Source organism: Taudactylus pleione, unplaced genomic scaffold, assembly GCF_031769625.1.
Source record: "Taudactylus pleione unplaced genomic scaffold, aTauple2 ptg000155l, whole genome shotgun sequence".
Taxonomy (NCBI): Eukaryota; Metazoa; Chordata; class Amphibia; order Anura; family Myobatrachidae; genus Taudactylus; species Taudactylus pleione.
In genome coordinates, this window is record NW_028284557.1 from 9,209,721 (window position 1) to 9,234,554 (window position 24,834).

Consider the following 24,834-nt stretch of genomic DNA (forward strand, 5'->3'; position numbering starts at 1 on the left):
CCCCTTCACATATCACCTGGCTGCTTGAACTTGAAGTTGTCACTGACTAGTCATTCTCTCCCGCGTCTCTCAGCCCGTCCCTTGTGTGACATCAGCTTGTCTTACAGAGCTTGGTGCGGCCGCTGCATCCACCAGGCGTTATGTGCCCGCCTGCAGTCTACAGCCACTTCCTGTGTGGGGGCCCCTCTGTGTGGGGGCTTCGGGACGACCGCCCATGTCACCCTCCCATTAATTCGGCCCTGCATCCCGCCCATAGAGAGGTTATATGAACTAATAAGAGTTATAGGGAGAGGTTATTTGGAGTAATAAGAGGAGTTATATTGCAGGTTATATTGAGCAATAGGAGTTTTTGGGCTCTATTTATTAACATTATTTTTACTAAAATAAAGTGAAAAAGGGTGTTTTCACACCCTTTTCACATTATTTTCGTATACCTAAAGTTACTACAGGGCAATTGGAGTAGAATTCGTAAAATTCGACTCCAAGCCCTAATTATTACTTATTTTTAGTAAGCAGATCACATTTCCCATAATTGTAATGGGAAATGTGATCTGGCCAAAGTTATTAAAAATAAATTGTGAAAAAATACCGGGGAAAGCCCTGTGATAATAACGCCACCTGGAGGTGGCGTTATCCAGGGTCTCCCCCAGTTACCGGACTCCTGCTCTGCTCTAACGGGCAGAGGCCCTGATTCAGAGCCGGACGCTCTGACAGAGCGCTCGCTCTGAATCAGGGCCGTCCTTCTGAATTTTTAGAGCAGCCTCTTGGCCGCTCGTATAGCTGTGGGTGACCACCCACAGCTATAGCGAGCAGCCAGGAAGATGGTCGCAATGGTCAAGACCATCGCGACCATTGGGCTTGCGACGAGACCCTTGTGGTAGGGTCTCGTTGCCACAAGCCCTGGAGTGCTTTTGGCTCTATCAGAGCCGAAAGCACTCCCACTGATATCACTTATGATGTCAGTGGGGCTGGCCCCAGACGGTAGGCGTTCCCATGGGAACGCCTCCGTCTGGCCAGCCACGCCCCCGGCACGCCCACCAAATGGGGCGTGCTGTCGCTCACCATCGACAGCACGACCCCTTTGTAGCGAGACCCATAGCGACGGCTTGCCCATCGCTATCCGGGTCTCACGCATGCGCATGACGGAGCCGCCTCCATCGTGCGCATGTGCACTGGGCCAACATTGACCTGCTTGCGAGCGCTCAGTGCTCGCGAGCGGGTCTGAATTAGGCCCAGAGCCCGGAGCCGGCCCCAGTAATCAGGTGTGTGGTCTAAACAGACCACACGCTGCTACACTGTAAAAAAAAGAAAAAAAAAGAATAAAAAAACAAACTTACCTGAGTCCAGGGACCGGTGATTGGAGCTCCGGGTGAAGTCCTCCCTCCGGTCAGCTGGTCTCCCAGCCTGCACTGGTGCCCGGTCGTCACCTGTATAAATAGGCTGAAGTCCCAATCAGGTTTGCACTTGTGGAAAACACATCACTTCCTCAGGCGTGCCGATCTCCTAGCAACAGGAAGAACTGGAGTAACCCCGTCCTGTCTGGGCATATTGTCCGAAAGTGTCAAGTCGTGACCACGACTTGTAACAATGGGTAGCCCCTACACCCCCGGAAGAGTAGGCAGATCTCCCGCATTTTGTGCATTTAGTAAAGATTTAACGGGGAATTTGCAGGTCCATAGGGAGGGAGCAGGGCTAAAATAACATGAATTGCATCTACATCGACAGTCTGCCCCGCCCCCTGAAGCTGTCAGCAGCATCTCCTCTCCCAGTTTTGGAATTTCAGTAAGTATGATGTACTGTATGTATGTGTGTGACTATGGCCCCGATTCAGAGCTGGACGCTCTGACAGAGCGCTCGCTCTGATCAGGGCCGGCCCTCTTACTATTTGGAGCGGCCTCCTGGCCACTCGCATAGCTGTGGGTGACCACCCACAGCTATAGCGAGCGGCCAAAATTATGGTCGCGATGGTCAAGACCATCACAACCATCGGGCTTGCGACGAGACCCTGCGGTAGGGTCTCGCTGCCGCAAGCCCTGGAGTGCTTTTGGCTCTATCAGAGCCAAAAGCACTCCCACTGACATCACTAGTGATGTCAGTGGGGCCGGCCCCAGACGGTAGGCGTTCCCATGGGAACGCCTCCGTCTAGGCAGGCACGCCCACCAAAGGGGGCGTGCTGTCAATCAACATCAATAGCACGCCCCCTTTGGTGCGAGACCCATAAGGACGGCTTGGCCGTCGTTATTCGGGTCTCGTGCATGCGCATGACGGAGCCGGCTTCCTCGTGCGCATGCGCACTTGGGCAATATTGACCCTCTTGCGAGCGCTCAGCGCTTGCGAGCGGGTCTGAATCACGCCCTATGTATGTATGTGTGCATGTATGGGTGTGACTATGTATGTGTATATATTATATGTATGTGTATTTTGTATAGTTATTCGGGTCTCGCGCATGTGCACGACGGAGCCGGCTCCCTCGTGCGCATGCGCACTTGGGCAACATCGACCAGCTTGCGAGCGCTCAGCGCTCGCGAGCGGGTCTGAATCAAAGCCCTATGTATGTATGTGTGTATGTATGGGTGTGACTATGTATGTGTATATATTATATGTATGTGTATTTTGTATAGTTGTGACTATATAAAATTTATGTATGTATGTGTATTAGTGTGTGATTTTATGTATGTGTGATTGTGTGTGACTGTACTGTATGTACAGTTCTGGTTATGTGGCGTAATAGGAAGAGTAATAAGGAGAGTTTATATGGACTAATAGGAAGAGTACTATGGAGTGGGTATATAAAGTAATAATAGGAGTTAAAGGGATAAGTTATATGGAGTACTAGGGTGGGGTTATATGTAGAGATGAGTGGTTAATTTTTTTTCAAACTGAACACACCCGACCTTGGGGGTTCCGAGTCGAACCGAGGCATGCCTCAGTTTCTCCAGTCTTTGGATTACATATAAATCCCTCCCTGTCTGCATCCTAGTTCCTATTCCACCTTGCTCCACCTTTGTGGATGGGCTGAAAGCACTGCAGAGATCCCCATTTTCCAAAGAATTTCAGCACCAAGCTGAACCAGATGGTGGGCTCACACTATAGCAGGGAAGCACACTGGCGGGGTCCACCTGCCATACCTTCAACCAGCCCCAAAGTGGCCCATGATGATGAAATTTGTTACAGTGCAAGGAAAGGGTCCCCCACCAAAAAACCAAACAAAAAAAACATAACCAGCCCTGGCAATGGAAAACTGCGAAACCTCTGAACCCGTCCTGGCAATGGAAAACTGCATTGGGTCCACCTGTATTTCCAGTAACCAGCACCGAGCCCAAACAAGTGGGGGATAATGCAATAGCGGGACACACATTATGGGGTCCTCCTACTAAAGCATTATCTAGCTCCAGACTAGTCACCCCAGGCCTGGAATTCCTTGGGAAGTGGAGACCTTCCCAATAAAGGGGGTCCCCCTTCCAGGGAGCCCCCAGGCCTCGGGTGAAACTCGGGGCTATTTCCTGCACCCCTGGAGGATATGGAAAATTATTAGGTACAGGAACTATATGGAGAATGTGGATGCATATATTATAAAGTAGAGATGTGCGGTTAGGTTTTCCTGAAAAACGAACACACTTAACTTAGGGGTTCTGAGTCGAAGAGAGTGTCAGCTCGGATCACTTTTGGGGTTCTGAGTGGAACAGAGTACCGGTTCAGGTCTGCTATAAGTTTGGAACCCAGATTTAAAAAACGAATCTCGATTTTGGATTGCATGTAAACATGTCCAACGTGTCCAAATTACGTGATTTTAGATGTTTTTATCAATTTTAAAGAAATACAAAACCAAATCTGGACCAAAACAATTGAGGGTGGTTTTGCCAAAACCAAAACACGGGGATCCTGCACATATAAAGCAGCAAAAATAAACTTCAGGTCTGTTACTTTAGAGCAAAGTGGATAGAAATGGTGCAGCTTATGGTAGATTCTGTACTATGCTACAGTAAATGGATCCTAGAAAACAGCCAGACACATTGGGGAGGAGGAAGGAGGATATTGTCTGTGGCCCTCTCAGCAGCTGGAGATTGAGCAGCAGAGAGAGTTGGAGACTGGCCACACATTCCTAGAGTTTAAAGCAATAAAGCTTCGTCAGGGAGTAATCTGCAAGGATTTCCTGGATATCAGAAGGAAGCTCTAGTGGGCAAGGCACGCATCACCTGCAATAAAAAAGTGCACTGAGTGGGAAGATTAAGAACATTAGAAAGCTGAGTTGAAGTAAAAAGAATTATGTAAGGAGAAAAATGACAATTAAATCATCTTGATTAAATTGTTATATTAAAGGCATACTTGCCTACTTTTTAAAAAGCATTTCAGGGAGATTGTGAAAGCAACACCTATGAGCGCGGCGGTAAAGTGGGCGTGTACTGCTACATCTGGGGGGCGTGTCATAAAACTGATTTACATCCACATGTAAATAAGCCCCAAAGCAGTCAGTAAGATCTACTTGTTGATGAAAACACACTGATACTTCTCAGAAAATACATGTAGCCATAGGGATCATTGTGCCTTATTCCCAATGCAGGGAAAAGATACTAATGATCCCATTTGAATGTATATATCTCTGTTTTTTCTTTTATATAACAGTCATAATGGGGGTAAGGTGAAATGAGGGAGATTGGTAGACTCTTCAGGGAGACAGGGAGATTGCTGCTATTTCAGGGAGTCTCCCTGACAATGAGGGAGAGTTCGCATGAATGATTAAAGGACAGAGAACAAGGAGTTATGAGGCAGATAGAGATTGGGGGTGTATGTAATAGCCTGCGGACTGCAGGCATCGCCGAGTCCTGTGCGAGATTGCTTTATGTTTTAAAGTAGCAGTCATTTAAAAGGCAAAATCAACCTAGTTTTGCCTTTAAAATAACTGCAACTTTAAAACATATGTCAGTCAGGCATGGGACTCGCTGATGCCTGCAGTCCGCGGGCTATTACTTATATCATATATATATATATATATATATTATATATACCTGCCTGTGCGCTGCGTTTTGTGCTGAAGCACTGCACACATCAGGTGATCTATGCAGACTTCTGTTTGTTACTGCAGAGGTTTCCAAACTCCACCATTGCAGTCCACATTTTAGGGATATCCATGGTTGAGCACAGGTGACTTAATTATTCAATTTGATTTAACCATATGGACTCATACAGTGGTATCCTTAAAACCTGGGCTGTAATGGCGGAGTTTGGGAATCTCTGGTGTAAAAAAAAGGGTCCTCCCCTAAAAAAAACATAAGTAGCCCTGGGACTCTGAGCCCATTCTGGTACTGGAGAAATCAAGGGAAAATGGCATGGGGTCCCCCTGTATTTCCAGTAATCAGCACCGGGCTCAACCAGCCGAGGGCTAATGCCATTAGGGGCGCAGAGAGGGGGGGAGCGGGTACAAATTACTCAAGCCCGGGCTTGCTGGAGGGGCCTGGCGGGGGTCTGGGTCTGGTACCGCTCCCCCCCCTGCACTGGGAGACTGCTCGCGGCTGCTATGTAGCAGCCTCAGCAGTCTCCTATGTCTGTGGGGGGAGCGACCAAGCTGATCGCGCCCCTCACTGGTTATGCGCTGGGCTGAGGGGGCCCAGAGCGTCCCCTTGCCAGCATGCAGTGCCGCTTCGCGGCAATGCAAACCTTGTTTTTTCCCTTGAAGGGGGCGTGACCATGCCTCCCATGATTAGGCCACGCCCCCTTTACCCGGGCCCACCGCGGCTCTCAGAAGGCCTGAATGCCATAGCCAAGGGGACACACATCATAGAGTCCCCCTGCTAAAGCATTATCTAGCCCTAGACTGGTCACCCCAGACCTGGAATTCCTTGGGAAGTAGAGACCTTCCTAATAAAGGGGAACCCGGGACTATTCCTTGCACCCCTGGATGCAGTGGGTGCAGGGTTAATTTGCTAATAGTTAGAAAAAATATTGGGCCTGATTCAGCAGTGCTGAATGCAGATTCCCGATGTTCGGGAATCTGCGCAGGCTTCTGACCCGTACTGCACATGTGCAGTACAGGACCTGCGTGTTCGGACCTTCGTGCAACGGAGGTGTGTCGCCGTCGTTGGGGGGAAGAGAAGAGGCCAGAATCTCCAACAGCTGACGGAGATTTCCGAGCCTCTTTCTCTATGGCGGCTGGCTTGTGTGACCCCATGGGTCACTTAGCCGGCCGATGTTCTTGCAGATTATCCAATGCTGCGTTGCACACGCAGCTCGGATAAGTAATGCATGCAGGAGGCGTGATGCCTCCTGCTGCATTACCATAATTGCAAGGACGGAATTGCAAAGCTGCTTGCATGCAGCTTTGCAATTCCGTCCTAAGCTGAATCAGGCCCATTGTCCGTTATAGTGTAACTACAGGTCCCTGCAAGCCTGCACCAGCATCTCGGTACTTGGAGAACCACAAGTGCCAGCATGCCCAGACAGTAAGTGGCCACTGGAATCTATAGTACCACTGTAAAGCAAATATTTTAAAAAGTCAAGACATACCTGGGGGTTTCCCGGGAGGTGGGACCCCTTTATTGGAGGGGTCCCCACTTCCCCAGGTATTGCAGGCCTGGGATGACCAGTTGTACTCCTGACCATGTAAAGTCTCTGATGTTTGATTGATGGTCTATAGCTGTATACAGTATTTGTGTGTGAAATCATGTTTTCATGCAGATGAACCTTTAGTAAATCCCAAGTAGCAATTTTGGGTGAAACGTGTAAGCAAATGCAAACTCTTATGCTGGCCATACACGCTACAATTATCGGGGCGATCCGCCTGATATCGGCGGATCGTCCCGATAATTGTAGCGTGTGGGGGGGCGACCGAGGGCTAAATATTGCTCGGTTGGGCATGCAGGATTGTCCAGCATGCCCGTCCGATGCGATATTTACCCGGTAAACTGTCGGCCGCATCGGGCAGTGTATACCCAGCCGCAGCCGACAGACAGACATTTCCTGTGTTCCTTCTACGGAAGGAACAGGGAAATGTCTCCTCCCCTGGGGGCGGAGTGCAGATGTCGGGCTAATACACTGTGAGAGAAATCTCAGTGTATGCCGGCGACATCTGCGGCTGGCAGGCTGCCAGATAAAATGTCTGTCGGTCTGACAGACATTTTATCTGGCCGTGTATGCCCAGCATTAGGGGTACAATATATTTACTAATGTGAGAGTTTTTAGAAATTGGGATGTTGCCCATTGCAACCAATCAGATTCTACTTAACATTTAACTAGCACCTTCTAAAAGATAATAGCTAGAATCTGGTTGGTTGCTATGGGCAACATCTCCATTTCTAAAAAATCTCACTTTAGTAAATATACCCCATAACATAGCTCAAAGTGAGCCGGTATACAGCGGTATGATATACCGCCACTTCAGCCTGTGTCTGAACTCCTGCTTAGCAGGCACCGCTGGGAGCTAAAGAGTAGCTGCTGCAGATGTGTCCCGCTGGGGACACAACTCTTAGCACTGAACTGCTGGGCTTGACAGAGCATCGGGAGACGGGTCCCTACTCCGATGCCAGGACAGATGCATGCAGCCACAGTAGAAAGAAACCCGGCGCCGGTGGTGAACCAATCACGGACCGGCAGCCAATCATAAATAAACATCAGTGGTGGGCCTTTAAATTTGGTGCCAGCCACTAGCCAATCACGGTTTGCGGATCGGCAGCCAATCAGAGGCAGTTACGTGGATGCCTCTGTTTCACAGCCATGCCAAGTCCAAAGCCTGGAGGGCGGATGCTTAGCTGCACGCGGAGCCCCACTGACAGCCCGGGGACAGGAGGAGGAGAAGCTGGACGCTGCCAGTGCCTACTCCAAACGTGGAATGAGAGGTACAGTGGGTGAGAGAGGTAGTAGTAGGTAAGTAGTGTGAGGTGCAGGGGGTGGGTGAGGGAAGCAGGTTGTGTGAGGTGCAGGGGGTGGGTGAGGGAAGCAGGTAGTGTGAGGTGCAGAGGGTGGGTGAGGGAAGCAGGTAGTGTGAGTTGCAGGGAGTGAGAGAGGGAAGCAGGTAGTAGTGAGAGGTGCAGGGGGTGGGTAAGGGAAACAGGTTGTGTGAGTTGCAGGGAGTGAGAGAGGGAAGCAGGTAGTGAGAAGTGCAGGGGATGGGTAAGGGAAACAGGTTGTGTGAGGTGCAGGGGATGGGTAAGGGAAGCAGGTAGTTTGAGGTGCAGGGAGTGGGAGAGGGAAGCAGCCTGCATGTAGTGTGAGGTGCAGGGAGTGGTAGAGGGAAGCAGCCTGCAGGTAGTGTGAGGCGCAGGGGGTGGGTGATGGAAGCAGCCTGCAGGTATAGTGATGTGCAGGGGGTGGGTGAGGGAAGCAGCCTGCAGGTAGTGTGAGTTGCAGGGAGTGGGAGAGGGAAGCAGTCTGCAGGTAGTGTGAGGTGCAGGGGGTGGGTGAGGGAAGCAGCCTGCAGGTAGTGTGAGGTGCAGGGGGTGGGTGAGGGAAGCAGCCTCCAGGTAGTGTGAGATGCAGGGAGTGGGAGAGGGAAGCAGTCTGCAGGTAGTGTGAGGTGCAGGTGGTGGGTGAGGGAAGCAGGTAGTGTGAGGTGCAGGGGGTGGGTGAGGGAAGCAGCCTGCAGGTAGTGTGAGGTGCAGGGGGTGGGTGAGGGAAGCAGTCTCCAGGTAGTGTGAGGTGCAGGGAGTGGGAGAGGGAAGCAGCCTGTAGGTAGTGTGGGGTGCAGGGAGTGGGAGAGGAAAGCAGCCTGCGGGTAGTGTGAGGTGCAGGGGGTGGGTGAGGGAAGCAGGTAGTGTGAGGTGCAGGGGGTGGGTGAGGGAAGCAGGTAGTGTGAGGTGCAGAGGGTGGGTGAGGGAAGCAGGTAGTGTGAGGTGCAGGGGGTGGGTGAGGGAAGCAGGTAGTGTGAGGTGCAGGGGGTGGGTGAGGGAAGCAGCCTCCAGATAGTGTGGGGTGCAGGGAGTGGGAGAGGAAAGCAGCCTGCAGGTAGTGTGAGGTGCAAGGGGTGGGTGAGGGAAGCAGGAAGTGTGAGGTGCAGGGGGTGGGTGAGGGCAGCAGCCTGCAGGTAGTGTGGGGTGCAGTGAGTGGGAGAGGGAAGCAGGTAGTGTGAGGTGCAGGGAGTGGGAGAGGGAAGTAGCCTGCAGGTAGTGTGAGGTGCAGGGAGTGGGAGAGGGAAGCAGCCTGCAGGTAGTGTGAGGTGCAGGGGGTAGGTGAGGGAAGCAGGTAGTGTGAGGTGCAGGGAGTGGGAGAGGAAAGCAGCTTGCAGGTAGTGTGGGGTGCAGTGAGTGGGAGAGGGAATCAGGTAGTGTGAGGTGCAGGGAGTGGGAGAGGGAAGCAGCCTGCAGGTAGTGTGAGGTGCATGGGGTGGGTGAGGAAAGCAGGTAGTGTGAGGTGCAGGGGCTGGGTGAGAGAAGCAGGTAGTGTGAGGTACAGGGGGTGGGTGAGAGAAGCAGGTAGTGTGAGGTGCAGGGGGTGGGTGAGGGAAGCAGGTAGTGTGAGGTGCAGGGGCTGGGTGAGAGAAGCAGGTAGTGTGAGGTGCAGGGGCTGGGTGAGAGAAGCAGGTAGTGTGAGGTGCAGGGGCTGGGTGAGAGAAGCAGGTAGTGTGAGGTACAGGGGGTGGGTGAGAGAAGCAGGTTGTGTGAGGTGCAGGGGATGGGTAAGGGAAGCAGGTAGTTTGAGGTGCAGGGAGTGGGAGAGGGAAGCAGCCTGCATGTAGTGTGAAGTGCAGGGAGTGGTAGAGGGAAGCATCCTGCAGGTAGTGTGAGGCGCAGGGGGTGGGTGATGGAAGCAGCCTGCAGGTATAGTGATGTGCAGGGGGTGGGTGAGGGAAGCAGCCTGCAGGTAATGTAAGTTGCAGGGAGTGGGAGAGGGAAGCAGTCTGCAGGTAGTGTGAGGTGCAGGGAGTGGGAGAGGGAAGCAGTCTGCAGGTAGTGTGAGGTGCAGGTGGTGGGTGAGGGAAGCAGGTAGTGTGAGGTGCAGGGGGTGGGTGAGGGAAGCAGCCTGCAGGTAGTGTGAGGTGCAGGGGGTGGGTGAGGGAAGCAGTCTCCAGGTAGTGTGAGGTGCAGGGAGTGGGAGAGGGAAGCAGCCTGTAGGTAGTGTGGGGTGCAGGGAGTGGGAGAGGAAAGCAGCCTGCAGGTAGTGTGAGGTGCAGGGGGTGGGTGAGGGAAGCAGGTAGTGTGAGGTGCAGGGGGTGGGTGAGGGAAGCAGGTAGTGTGAGGTGCAGAGGGTGGGTGAGGGAAGCAGGTAGTGTGAGGTGCAAGGGGTGGGTGAGGGAAGCAGGTAGTGTGAGGTGCAGGGGGTGGGTGAGGGAAGCAGCCTCCAGATAGTGTGGGGTGCAGGGAGTGGGAGAGGAAAGCAGCCTGCAGGTAGTGTGAGGTGCAGGGGGTGGGTGAGGGAAGCAGGAAGTGTGAGGTGCAGGGGGTGGGTGAGGGAAGCAGCCTGCAGGTAGTGTGGGGTGCAGTGAGTGGGAGAGGGAAGCAGGTAGTGTGAGGTGCAGGGAGTGGGAGAGGGAAGCAGCCTGCAGGTAGTGTGAGGTGCAGGGAGTGGGAGAGGGAAGCAGCCTGCAGGTAGTGTGAGGTACAGGGGGTAGGTGAGGGAAGCAGGTAGTGTGAGGTGCAGGGAGTGGGAGAGGAAAGCAGCTTGCAGGTAGTGTGGGGTGCAGTGAGTGGGAGAGGGAATCAGGTAGTGTGAGGTGCAGGGAGTGGGAGAGGGAAGCAGCCTGCAGGTAGTGTGAGGTGCATGGGGTGGGTGAGGAAAGCAGGTAGTGTGAGGTGCAGGGGCTGGGTGAGAGAAGCAGGTAGTGTGAGGTACAGGGGGTGGGTGAGAGAAGCAGGTAGTGTGAGGTGCAGGGGGTGGGTGAGGGAAGCAGGTAGTGTGAGGTGCAGGGGCTGGGTGAGAGAAGCAGGTAGTGTGAGGTACAGGGGGTGGGTGAGAGAAGCAGGTAGTGTATGTAACCATCAGTATATCGAGGCCCATCGGATGTGATCGCAGCGCTTGAGGTTGACTTTACCCTGCCACAAGCACTGCGATCACTTCAGTGTGAAATACAACCAGGTGACGTGTATTATGACGCTGCCTGTTAATTTTGCACGCCTCTGAATGTGTGTGTTGGGGGTTTTGTTGCTTTTAGTGGTGCGTGCGCACGCACTAGGGGGGGATAGCCTGTGGCGCATGTGTTGTCACGCATGTGTGGTCACACTCGCAGGGTATTCTTTTAAAAAAAATACCCTGAGAAGTGCAAGGGAGAGATTCGCTCTGTCCCTGTATGCACCATTTGATGCACCATTTGATGCATCCTTGCGATGTATACAAATATAACATTGCGATTTTGGGCGAATTTATCACATCCCATCCACATCTGAGATGCGGATTGTGATAAATATGCGTCTTAGAATAAATAAAGATGTGGGTGAGAACTTTTTAAAAAAATGATGAGAGATATAGCTAATAGAGCTATAATAAGGGGTGGGGTACATGAAATGGGCGCTACAGTGGTCATGGCGCTAATTAATAGTGACAAAGGGGAGGGGGTGAGGGATGGGGTGAAATAATTGAGTGCTGGATGGAAGGGAATAGACAGGAGAAAAGTAAAGGAAATTGGGGCAGCATAATGATGGATAAAGGGACAACAAGCCTGTTGTGGAAGTGACATTGCTTTATTACACAGTTACGTGACAACATTACACTGCAGTAGTAAGTTAGTAACAGAGCAGAAACTCCTGTGAAAATGTCTGTCTTATACAGTTTTCCAGATATCAAGATGTTAAATTTCTTTCCATCCTCCCTTGTTGCCCATAAAGGATGGGAATCACTCGCCAACCTGGCCCAGCTCCAGCCTGCTCTCTGAGATTACCATCTTAGATGGATGTCACGCCAGCTCTGCTTGAGAGAAATGCACATGGACCAGCCAGCACCTTCTGGAAGGCCTGTCACACTTTCCATGAGCTCACAAGGACTGGAGCTGCAGAACTGCAACTGCAGACAGGGGTGGGGGGAGGGCATGGAAGTCAGAGGGGTGACCCCATTAACACCTTGGACCAAACACTGGGGTTTACACTATGACTTTGATGTTGTTTCACTAGTAAATTTGCCAAAAGCAGCAACTCCCCAAAGCGTTAACACTTTTCCTGGCTCCTTTCTGTCTGTGTCAGTGTATCAGACTGTATATCCCTTAGCTCACTATGATCTCTGCCATCCTGCAGAAGGGAAGCAGACTATTATTCTAGGCCCGGTGAGCATAAAAGACTCCATTGCTAATGTCTGTAAAGAATGTGTCACCAATTAGAGAAAAGACATATGGTATAATGTACCCTGTAGTATAAATTATAAGGATATTAAAAGTCATTAATGAGTTCCATGACTATAGGTCAAGATGCATATATACATAGATTTCTAAGATAATAACCTTATGATTGTCAGTAGGGTAAGATTTCCCTGACCCAAATAAACCCTGAAGTAATAAGAGTAAAGTCTCCAACAACAATTGAACAGATATAATTCACAGGCATTTATATATACAGTATGTCAGCTTCATATTATAATCTTGTATATTATAAGAATAGTATTTCATAACACGCTGTAGAAACACACCGATCAGATATGGGCCTTTATTGGTATACTGCAGATTGGATGAAGAGCAATTTAAGAGCTGTTCCAGGGGTGCAGTGGGAGGAACAGAATCAAAATTCAGTAGATGTGGAGCAGATACTGCACCAAACCTTAAACTTTAAAAAGTTGTCTGACACAACAATGTCAGATCCTGTAGCTAATTTGCAATCTGCTCCCACATAATAGACTGATAACACTCCACTCTTCAAATGTAATCATCTCACATACGTTTCAGGCCAGATAAACATCCCTATTCCCTAACCATCCTACTTTCAATCTCAGCATCGATGCTCTTCTATTGCTTTCCCATAGAAACAACATAGCTCAAACTCTCATGTTTCTCCTATCTATCCAGGACACTAACTTCCAAGGTTCATTCATGGGTCAGTGCCCCTGCCTCTTGTAGGATTCCTTATAAGTTCGGGACTATCATGTGAGTTTAATGAAACTGTGCAGTATGGGTTTGTGTTAAGTGACTGGCATAAGGTCTGTGTGTAGCTGTTGGGAATTGGGATTGTACAAAGGGGCTTGTGTTCTGGGCTTGTGCAATGCGGTCTATGAAAAGTGGCTATCATCAATGTTTTCAGAAAATGGTTTGCAATGGGCTTTGTCAAACATAACCCGTGTAATGTGACTGTCAAAATGTTCTGCATGATGGGGTCTTGTCACTGGTCTTTTCACTGGCTAACATTGAGATCTAGGTAGTAGGGTCTGTTTATGTGGAGGCCAATTAGGTTACTGGAATGGGGAAGCCAATGAAACTAGAAGTATAAGTTAGTAATAGGACTGGCAACACTCCAAACTCATTTACCTAAATTACATCTGTGGATCAGCTCTGTGACCCAGAGATAACTTTATATACTAGCCTACTTCACTGTAATTCATTTGCTGCTGTTTACAAATTAAAAGCCTGATTCAGAGCTGAACGCTCTGACCAGAGCGCTCGCTCTGAATCAGGACCGTCCTCCATGAAAATGGAGCGGCCTCCTGGCCGCTCGTATAGCTGTGGGTGACCACCCACAGCATATGCGAGCGGCAAAAAAGATCATCGCGACCATCGGACTTGCGACGGAGACCCTGGGGGTCTCCCTGCCACAAGCCCTGGAGTGATTTTGGCTCTATCAGAGCCAAAATCACTCCCACTGACATCACTAGTGATGTCAGTGGGGCCGGCTTCAGACGGTAGGCGTTCCCATGGGAACGCCTCCGTCTGGCAGGCACGCCCCCGGCACGCCCACCAAAGGGGTCGTGCTGTCAATCAACATCGACAGCACGCCCCCTTTGGTGCGAGACCTGGAGCGATGGAAAGCCCGTCGCTCCCTGGGTCTCGCGCATGCGCACGATGGAGCTCCCTCCGTCGTGCGCATGCGCAGTGGGGAACATCGACCCGCTTGCGAGCGTACTGACGCTCGCGAGCGGGTCTGAATGACCCCCTAAGTGCATTAATAATAAAGATATAACTAATATTTATTTTGGTGCCACCATATTTGTTTCCCATGTCCACCACAATCACTTTGTAAAGTGGTTCAATGCTACCTGTATGGTCAAAGATGGAACTTCTTTAAGTGGGCTCCTTACTCATATTTGTTGGAAATGATGTGTGTGCAGGTGCAGAGTTATGTTGGTACACACCAGCGGATGACTCAAACTATGAAAAGCCCAGTTACTTAACCAGTGATGTTAGTTTATTGAAAGATAGCAGGTACAGTCGTACTTACTGTTACATGTGCATTGATAATGGAGTGGAGCTTGAGCAAAGCAGAGTTCTATACAGCTCACTATCCAGTGCTGCTTGCGGATAGTGGTGCGGGATGCTGGAATAGCTTTATATGCAGGTATTAAGCAGGTTCTCTATAGGAGCTAAGTACCATTTCACTTTACAGTACACAGCAAAGAGTAAAGATAAGATGGTGCCTGCAGATGCTCAGTAGTGATAATGGCGGCCATTCTGGAAAAAGGCATCAAGTCCCCCTGGAGGGACAGGAAGACTGGAGTCTGCACAGTAGCACACTCATCTTTCTTTCAACAATACTTACACAAAACAATATAATCATTCATATACAAATGTGCGGTAAATAAATAGCTACCAATGAGTTGTGTGTGGCTTATGTTCAGGCTTTATTCTATTATATATGTGTGTTTGTGTGTGTGTGTGTGTGTGTGTGTGTGTGTGTGTGTGTGGGGGGGGGGGGTCTGGGGTGATAATCCCTCCAAAACGTTAAACGGCGGGATGGATTGCCCAAACAAAACACTTTAAAATGAACCTGCAATCATATTCCAGTCAATCGGCTCACCAATTGCACTGCTTTCCTCTATCACGTTATAAGTAGGGAGGAGTGTTGCACAATCAGAAGCGTTCTACTCAATTCAGTGAGCAAAATATATAGTAGTGAAGAAGACTCTTATACTGTAACTTAAGACCAAGCTAAAATATACTGAACTGTAAAATCTCACTCTTATTCAGCAGATGATGACTACCCAAATATAAATCCCTGTCCTACAAATGACAAGACCTGTCTTCAGAAAGAGCGGGCAATCTCAAAATGGAACACAGTGCAAAGAATGAAGAAACTCACCGTGGGCCATCAAACAACCAACAATCAAGCCGCAAAAATGGTAAGATGAGCATGTAATACTGTTATTACTGTTGTTCTGAGATTATTGCAATCTTGTAAAAACATCAGTTACCATGTATTGACATACTGTAGCTCAGCAGCTGTAGTTTAGCCCCCACTGCAGCAGTCCCTCAGATTATCCATTACTTTGTCCCTCAGACACTGCCCTCTTCAGTAACTGATCAATACATTTGGAGAATTATTATCATGTTTGTTGTTTAATTATCTGAGTTTCCTTTTCAAAACATTGTCGATCTATTTAGGGTTCCTGTCACAAGGCACTGAATGTAGCACTAGAGAGATTGGCATCACTTAGGACCAAAACACAGGAGGATTTTCTGAATACTCCGATTCCAAATTGTGACAGAGAAGGAAACTACAATCCCAAGCAGGTAAAAATGGAAGCTGAAAAACGCTGTGTCAAAGGAGGCTATTGGGATGGATATGTAAAATGATGGGTTAATAAAGGGAATAATATTCCCCACACTGTAAAAAAAAATGTCTACTAGAAGTCAATAAGGATTCCGTTAGCCATTAGGGCAAAAGGTTACCAGCTGAATGTATTACATACCACAAACATCACAGTGGTTTCTATAATCCTTGTAGAAACCGCTGATCCTCATCTCCAGATGTGTTCGCCCCTTACAGTCTGTTATGTATTCACGGAACACTTTCAAAACTAGTCAAGAGACTCACAATACAAGAAATGAGCAAAATGCTTTATGGTTTTGTGGACTGTTTAGGCTTTTTTTTTTTTTAACAGTTTTGGAAAAATTAATTTTGATGGAACTAACCAGAATTAAAGAAAGCATAACATGGTAGCACATTTCAAAGTATTCCTCTTTGCAGTTTGCAAAGAGGAATAATTACTATTTGCAATTTTAGTGCTGCTGACAGGGAAGCATTACTCTACACGTCTATGTAGTAATACCAACAGGTTTAAGATTATAGTATCACTGTGATGCAGTTTATCGCTGGTTTTGGTTATTTTCCAAAACTGACAGACAACCACTGGTATCAATGTCTGTTTGCACTTAAAAAAACAAAACATAGCCCCTGATTCAGACCCACTCGCAAGTGGGCGTACGTACGTTCGGTGTACGTAAAAAAATATTTAAATTCAAGCACTCGCTCGTATTTTCGTACGCAGCTATAAAAATCCGCCCCAAACTCAGGCGACCCCTCCTCTAACTAACGAGCGTGCCAAATAGCGAGCGTACATCCCCGAAATGGCTTGAAGGGAACGCACGCACAAGTACAAACCGGAAGTGGGCCTGTCAGATTCCGATTACCTGCTCGTTTATTCTGCCTACCTCCCTCAATCGTATCATGCCAATCAATGTATCAATTAGCTTAATTGTTTTTTTTTTTTCAACACAATGCAATAAATTTTAATCTTGTCCGTGTTTGTGTTTACCCGCAGAATACGTACGGCTTAAACATTCGCTTTTATTGTTCAAAAGACATGTTAGCCCCAATTAAACAATTGTTCTATTTGTTTGGATCCCCGCAAATTTTCTGTGGTTCATTTCTTTATTTTAATTTGCTTACGCATGTCACTGCATCAAGCCTATCATATAACTCTCAAGAGATTTGTGGCCCTGTCGAACACATGACTCATACACTAACCAATAGAATTTGTCCTGTTAATTTCCCAAATACATTAGCCAATCAAATTTTTTTTTGGTGCTTTATTAAAAATAATTTTCTAAAAATACACCATTGCCATCATGAGATCCGCCGCATTCACCAGGCGCGAGCTGCTGGTGCTCACGGAGGTGATGGACAGGCGGATTACCAGTCAGCCTCCACCCATCACAAATCGCAGAAAGCGTTCCGCATATGCGGAGGTACGTCGCCGCCTGCGCTCCTTCGGCTCACGCCGACATATTGGCCAGCTGGAGAGCAGGTGGTCGGACCTGCACCGGCGGACGCCCCGCTTGCTGGCATGCTTTCGCATGCAGATCAAGGAAAGTAAGTTTTATGGACTGTGGTTTTCAAGTTTATCTTGTGGACCCTATCTGCGTGTGCATGTTTTCATGTCTGTCCTATTTATTCATTGTAGTCATATCTGCATGTGCATGTTTTCATGTCTGTCCTATTTATTCCTTGTACTCATATCTGCATGTGCATGTTTTCATGTCTGCACTATTTATTCATTGTAGTCATATCTGCATGTGCATGTTTTCATGTCTGTCCTATTTATTCCTTGTACTCATCTGCATGTGCATGTTTTCATGTCTGTCCTATTTAGTCATTGTACTCATATCTGCATGTGCATGTTTTCATGTCTGTCCTATTTATTCCTTGTACTCATATCTGCATGTGCATGTTTTCATGTCTGTCCTATTTATTCATTGTAGTCATATCTGCATGTGCATGTTTTCATGTCTGTCCTATTTAGTCATTGTACTCATATCTGCATGTGCATGTTTTCATGTCTGTCCTATTTAGTCATTGTAGTCATATCTGCATGTGCATGTTTTCATATCTGTCCTATTTAGTCATTGTACTCATATCTGCATGTGCATGTTTTCATGTCTGTCCTATTTATTCCTTGTACTCATATCTGCATGTGCATGTTTTCATGTCTGTCCTATTTATTCCTTGTACTCATATCTGCATGTGCATGTTTTCATGTCTGTCCTATTTAGTCATTGTAGTCATATCTGCATGTGCATGTTTTCATGTCTGTCCTATTTATTCCTTGTACTCATATCTGCATGTGCATGTTTTCATGTCTGTCCTATTTATTCCTTGTACTCATATCTGCATGTGCATGTTTTCATGTCTGTCCTATTTAGTCATTGTACTCATATCTGCATGTGCATGTTTTCATGTCTGTCCTATTTATTCCTTGTACTCATATCTGCATGTGCATGTTTTCATGTCTGTCCTATTTATTCATTGTACTCATATCTGCATGTGCATGTTTTCATGTCTGTCCTATTTAGTCATTGTACTCATATCTGCATGTGCATGTTTTCATGTCTGTCCTATTTAGTCATTGTAGTCATATCTGCTTGTGCATGTTTTCATGTCTGTCCTATTTAGTCATTGTACTCATATCTGCATGTGCATGTTTTTTTTTTTGGATTCCTGTTGAAACTAACCACAATATTTTTTACATCTTTTAGGGGCACAGCAAAGACTACGGCGTCATCGGCAGACAAGACGCTGGTCCCGGCCCCTCTCTCCAACCCCCAATTCCACAATTACCCCCTCCTCCCCAGACCCTGTGGCCGAGATTTCGGGTCTACTTCCCCTCCAGCCCAATTCCCCCTCTCCTCCAACCGCCCCTCCTCCAAATACCCCCTCCCAGGATTCTGCCAACACCCTGCCCCTAGGTTTGGGGAATGTAGCCACCTCCGAGGTGGTCGAGGGAGTGGCTTCTCGCTCTGGCGTTTTGCAGAACGGTATGTTTTTTTTTGGGCACCACATGTGTCGTCCCCATTTTTGTGGGCTTTCTGTCGCCTTTGGGAATTTTTGGGGGTTGTCTTTACCTGTTCCTGCTGATTTCACCATACACATATCACACCTGTGTGCATTTTTTTGGGGCCCTTGTATTTTTGGCCTACGACATTTTGGGGTGCTGGCTTTTATCCGTGTAATGTTGTTTTTTGGCACAAGCTTTTAAGTTTTGGTTTGCTTGTTTTGTGTTGTTTTTGAATGTTGCTTCATTATTGATGTATTAATCCCCAAACTTTTGTCACCCACAGAGGAACAGAGGCGTCGGGCAGAAATCTGTCAGTGTGTGGCCCGTATGCGGGAGCAAGTCACCGGGCTGCTGCAGGGCCTTGACCATCTGGCGGTCCTCCTTAGGAATTAGTTTTTTTTTTTTTTTTTAACAAATTGTTTACAAATAAATCAGTTTTAATTCACGCTCTGTCTCATGCGTTTTTAGTAAATCCAAGATTCTTTACACTGACATAAGTAGACTCTTCAAGCAAGGATTGCCAATTAATCTCACTACAGATTGTGTGTTGTATTTTGAAGGCAAACAGGCACAATAAACACCTACCAGTACCAGTGTCATTTTCCTTTTCTGGGGTGGACAACATGATAGTTTACAACATTTTACAAGTTCCTATTTGGTGGGCAATCTGCTTAGGCCGATCTTACGAAGCCAACTGATTGTACAGGATTCCTTGGTGTGTTGGTTAGTACCCCGAAAACATATTACATTTTAGCTCCACTTGCTTCATTACTGGGTTACCCCTTAGGTAAATTTAACGTTTGTGAGTTTGGTTACACTTGCTTCTAACGTGCCCAAAAAGGAAACAAATTACACTCTCCAAATATTTATTCACAACAGAAATCAAAAAACAAAGTGATCACTCACAAACAAAACACACAGTGATAATCAGAAATACACCACATACCAAAAACAGGAAACAAACACACAACAAATCAAGAACTGGTTGACGAAGGTCCATGCCCACATGATTTCAAAAATATGGCATTGCAATATGGGTGTCATAATATATTCCAGAAGTTTCCACATAAAGGTTTTTGAAGGGTAGCAGGAAGTAGTCATCGTGGGAGTGCCAAAGATTATGCAAACAAACAGAAGATGGGGCAAAAATTAATATCAAAAAAGATGAACGCAAACAAACCGTAACACATTGGGTATAAACACTGTTGTTTGGTCAATAATTACCTAAAATATCGGGCCACCACATCATCGCGTATGGCCCCCCACATACTGACCTCCGACCAACCTCGGGGGGGCCATCCTCAGGTAAGGCATCCTCTGGCTGCATTGGGACACCACTCCTTATGGCGATGTTGTGAAATATCCCACACAGGACCACAATTTTCGAAACCATATCCGGCAAATACATGAGCTCGCCACCAGAGCGGTGGAGGCATCTGAATCGGCCTTTTAAAAGGCCGATACAGCGCTCCACCACTTGCCTGGTGGCTGTAAGTGCGGTATTAAACTCACTTTGTGGGCCTGGTGTGGGAGCCAAATAAGGAGAGAGCAGCCAGGGCATGCAAGGGTAGCCACTGTCTCCTGTGAAAAAGAATAGACAACATCAGGATCACTGTGTATCAAGCTTAACATTGTTATGTACTAAAGGTCTCCACTTACCCAGAAGCCACGCATCACCAGCTTGTAGGTTGGTTAATTTGTGCCATATCCCTGATTGCCGGATGACGAAGGAGTCATGTGCACTTCCTGGTAATTTTGCATTCAGGGACAGGATCTGGAGGGAGGCATCACATACCACCATTACATTCAGGGAGTGATAGTGTTTACGGTTGCGAAATATTGCCTCCAGCCGTGCTGGAGGCTGAAGTGGTATGTGAGTACCAACCACAACCCCTATGATGTGTGGGAAGCCAGCTATTTGGTAAAAATTGGCCTTGGCCACACTAAGGGCACCCATATCCAAAGGCATTTTAATAAAATGATGGAGGTGCTTGAAAAGTGCCTCCATCACTGCCCTCAGGATCCTGGAAAAGGAGGATTGTGAGATGCCCGCCACTATTCCCACCGTTGTTTGAAATGATCCTGAGGCACAGAAATGTAACACCGCCATAAATTGCGTAAGTGGTGGTATTGCTGTTGGACTGTCAATTTGCCGCTCAAGATCACTCTCTATTAATGAGAGAGTGTCTATGATGATTTTGGGAGGAAGACGGTAGCATCTTAAAACCTCATCATCGGGCATTCCAAAAAGGGTGACACGTGTTCGAAATATCTGGGGCCTTGCACGCCTACGATGCCTATGCCTGGGACGAGATTGAGGTTGGTCGGCTTCCGGGAGCATGGCCAGAACAATCCGCCCCAGATCAACCTGAAATGGCAAGATTTGAATGTAAGGCTTTGGACCCACCCCAAAAGAAAATTAAAACAACTTAGCTTGATGATACCATCCATTGCTGCGTACATGCCGGGGTATTGTCATGATACGTCCAAACTGAAAATATTCCCAATATTAATTTTAAAAAGTTTAGTCTGTGAATTTATGTTTCTAAATTTGGTGCAAGACAAAACATAAAATAGGCGAAACACACATTTGGGCAACGAGCAAAATGACATTGCACACAGTACGTCAAATTGGGGTCAAATGTAAGCCAAAAATGCTAAAGGGAAACCACAAACAATTTTACAGGATGAATAAGCATTTAAAAATGCGCTAATTAGTTTGCAAATACAAGTCACTATACAAACAGAGAAAAATGCGCTAATTAGTTCGCAAATACAAGTCACTATACAAACAGAGAAAAATGCGCTAATTAGTTCGCAAATACAAGTTCAAAAATGGACTTACCAAGAGCAAATATATAAGATTCCCAATCAAAAGGTCTTTGGGGCCGAAAGAAAAAAAAACCTAAAAGAGATGAAATTAGGGTTAAAAAAATTAAGAACAATAACAAACAGAAGGAGACACCAATTGAACCAAAGTTAGACATCACAAAACTTACCAAATCAAGAAACGAGGCCAAAAAAATATCCCCAAAAAAAGCGACCGGAAAATAAAAACGCAACTCTAGCAAACAAAATAAACTCCAAACGCCAACTCCTTAATCCGCAAACAAACAAACTCCAACCAAGGTAACCTCCAACAATCCAAAAACGCCACCTCGACTCGAGACACACCAAGCCATAAATAGTGTTTCATTTCCCGCAAAAATTAAGGAGGGATCATAGGAACGCACAATCAATGATGCGGCCGCAAAATAAGGACGCATGTATATAAATACGTCACGAAACAACATTTAAATTCTGGTGTATTTCTTGTTTGGAGCTCAGACATGGCTACAGACCAGGGAAACAATGGACAAGAGTCAGGCGGTAAGTCTTTCATGCATTTTGTCTCAATGATTAATTTGAAACATAATATTGGGCAAGTTGTGAAGTTGAGAAATCTGCATATTTACACAAATAGGTGAGGAGGATGACATGGAAGAGGCTGCTGGGCCCAGTATTCCGGCCAAAGCTGCCAAAAAGAAAAGGTAGCCACATTTCACAAGAAAGGAGATGGAGGTTTTGATTCAGAAGTGTGTGGACATCCTGCCACAGGCAGACAGGAATATGAGTACAAGCCAGAAGTAGAGAATGTGGGAAGAGGTAGCCGTTGCTGTCAATAGGGTGGGTGATTATGTCCGTCTAGCCCGGGATGTCAAACGGCGGTAAGTAAACACTTGCCCCCCCTATAAACAAACTCCATTTTAAACAAAAGGATAATGGTTCCAATTTTATCCCACAGATGGGGCGACTTCAAATATCGCCTAAAGCAAAAACTGTCGGACAGGGCTAGGCATGCAAGGGGGACAGGTGGGGGTCCCACCCCTGTGTCATTGGAGTTGACAGATTTAGAAGAGCTGGCACAGGGGTGTGTGCAGCCTGTGGAGGTGTTTGGCGTGTCCAACATGGATACGGACATGCCAGACTTTGCGGCTCCTCATGTTGTCCCAGGTAAATCTTGTGATCTCACCAACTCTGAAATGTTATTGTGCCAATATGTAGATTCTAATGTGAGTCTTTTCTCATTTTTCCAAACAGAGACACAGGCGGATGAGTCTGCTCCAGAGGGGAGCCTTGGCCGCAGAATTTCTGCTGGCTCTGCAGGGGAGGAACCAGTACATCCGACTGTGGACCCTGCTGAAGCCAGTCCAGGGCAATCCCCCTCGCAGGCAGTGGCCCTCCTCACAGAACTCAATTTCAAATCGGATTTCCATACGGAGATTCTGCAGAGGATGGACGCCAGTCTGATACGGGTGGCTGAGGCCCTGGAGCAAAATGCTGCGGCCAACGTGACCATTGGTCAGGCCCTGGCGGAAAATACCAGGGCCAACATCCGTATCGCCAATGCCCTGGAGCAGCTCGTTCGCCAGCACATGGTGGAGCCGACCTCCCTTCCTGCCGGAACATCAGGATCCTCCACCTCTGGCACAACATCAGCCAATCCTCCAAATGTGCCTAGCCCTGTGCCTAGTCCAGAGGCCACAACATCTGCCTCTGGACAGGCCAGCCCGATGACATCCCGGACCCGGTCTGGCGCCCTCCCTCCCCCAGCCAAACGGGTGAAAAAATGGTGACAGCAATGGCGACTTTTCCCACACTCCTTCTGTGCTTGGCTCATATTCCTTTCTGGTCAAAACTTCCCTCTCCTTTCTTGTGAATTGTTTTTAATTTTGTGTTCTACATTTCATAAATATTTTATGTTGGCCCAATTATTGTAACTTTGGGAATGAACCCTGCAAAAAATCTTTGCCACAAATCGGTTATTTATTTTAGTTTTTGTTTGAGCAATAAAAAAAAATTAAAAAACTGACATTGTATTCTCACATTACTGTCAAAATGGATTACATTTAATCCTGGGCCAAAAGGCAAAAACTGGCAAAAACCACATTTTACATGCAAAAAAAAAAAAGGGCTCTTTAAGGAACGTTTAAAATTTAACATAACGATGCAAATTCAACAGGCCAAAAGAAAAAGGTAAAAACAAAAAAAACATGATGACATTATTGTTACAATAGGCCCTAACCAACAAATTGAGCCCAAAAGAAACACCCACAAATGTACGTAAATTGATTGTGTAATCATCACATTAGCAGCTATGATTTCCACCTGCGTACGCTTTTGTGCTAACCCAAAAAACTGCTTTCAAAACACATACCAAGCCGGTTTTCAATCCAACACTAATTGCTGTTCTGACCACCCGCGATTAATCGCTGCAACATCGTGGAGTGCCGGGATGGAGGAGAAGGCCATCGCCAATGTGGCGATCCAGACCCTAAGCTGTGCGAGCATTTTGAAGGGAAAGAGGATCATCCAGTGACGTATGAGTCGGTCCGTACACATTTTACGCTCGCATCTGCTAATGTATGTACGCCCCAAAAACGCCTCGCCATGCCTGCGTTTTTCCATCTCCACCCCCGTCAACACCCAAAAACGCCCTGTTCTGTCAATCACATTTGACATGTCACTTCCTGTACGCTATTTGACGAACGAGACAAAATAAGCTCGCAATCTGCCGTACGCACATGCGCAGTGTTACACCGACGCATGCGCGGTTAGTCAACATCGGAACGCAACGAGCGTACTGCTGTTTGCGTACGGCTCTGAATGAGGGCCATAATTCACTATGCATCGGTTTTGAATGCCAACATCGATAACCATTGGATTTTTTCCCTCTATTCCGCAGTAGACAAATCATACACATTATATATTATCATTCCTAGGGACTTGCAATTTATTGAACCGATATCTAGTACTATGTATTTCTATATAGTTTTAATAAATATTGTTTGTTAAGTGAAGCCATCTTTTTGTGTAACCGCATATCATAAGCAGAGCAGCAAAAATCACTGAAAAATGGCCGGTAGTACTGATGTTCCCAGGAATAAGGCACAGGTGCCATTTTCACGGAGACCCACGCATGTGCAGTAGATTCTGGCACCAAGTTAGAATTTACTGAGCTGCCAGGAAGGAGGTGGCCTACACTGAGTCTGCACACAGGCCCTTAAAATGCCCCTGCACACACCAACACACATCCCACAAGCATTCAGGGGTGTATCTATAATGGGTGCAGGGTTTGCGGGGAACATGGGCCCCAGGGTCCAGAGAGGCCCCGCACCGCACATTCTGCACCCATAATATTACTTACGTCTTCGGAAGTCCCACGTCGGCGCGGGGGTCCGGAACTGT

At 47.4% G+C, this 24,834-nt stretch overlaps 1 protein-coding gene across 2 annotated transcripts in view; it reads left to right on the forward strand.

Moving 5' to 3' along the window:
* The window catches only part of IGFBP4 (insulin like growth factor binding protein 4), a 114,503-nt gene that overhangs the window by 80,174 nt on the left and 9,495 nt on the right, over positions 1-24,834 (forward strand). The window contains exons 2-3 of one of the 2 annotated variants that reach the window (XM_088474740.1): positions 15,020-15,171; positions 15,434-15,562. In XM_088474740.1, the coding sequence (XP_088330866.1) occupies positions 15,020-15,171; positions 15,434-15,562 (281 nt within the window). The remainder of the gene's footprint in view (positions 1-15,019; positions 15,172-15,433; positions 15,563-24,834) is intronic. The other variant, XM_088474741.1, reaches the window with a different exon arrangement.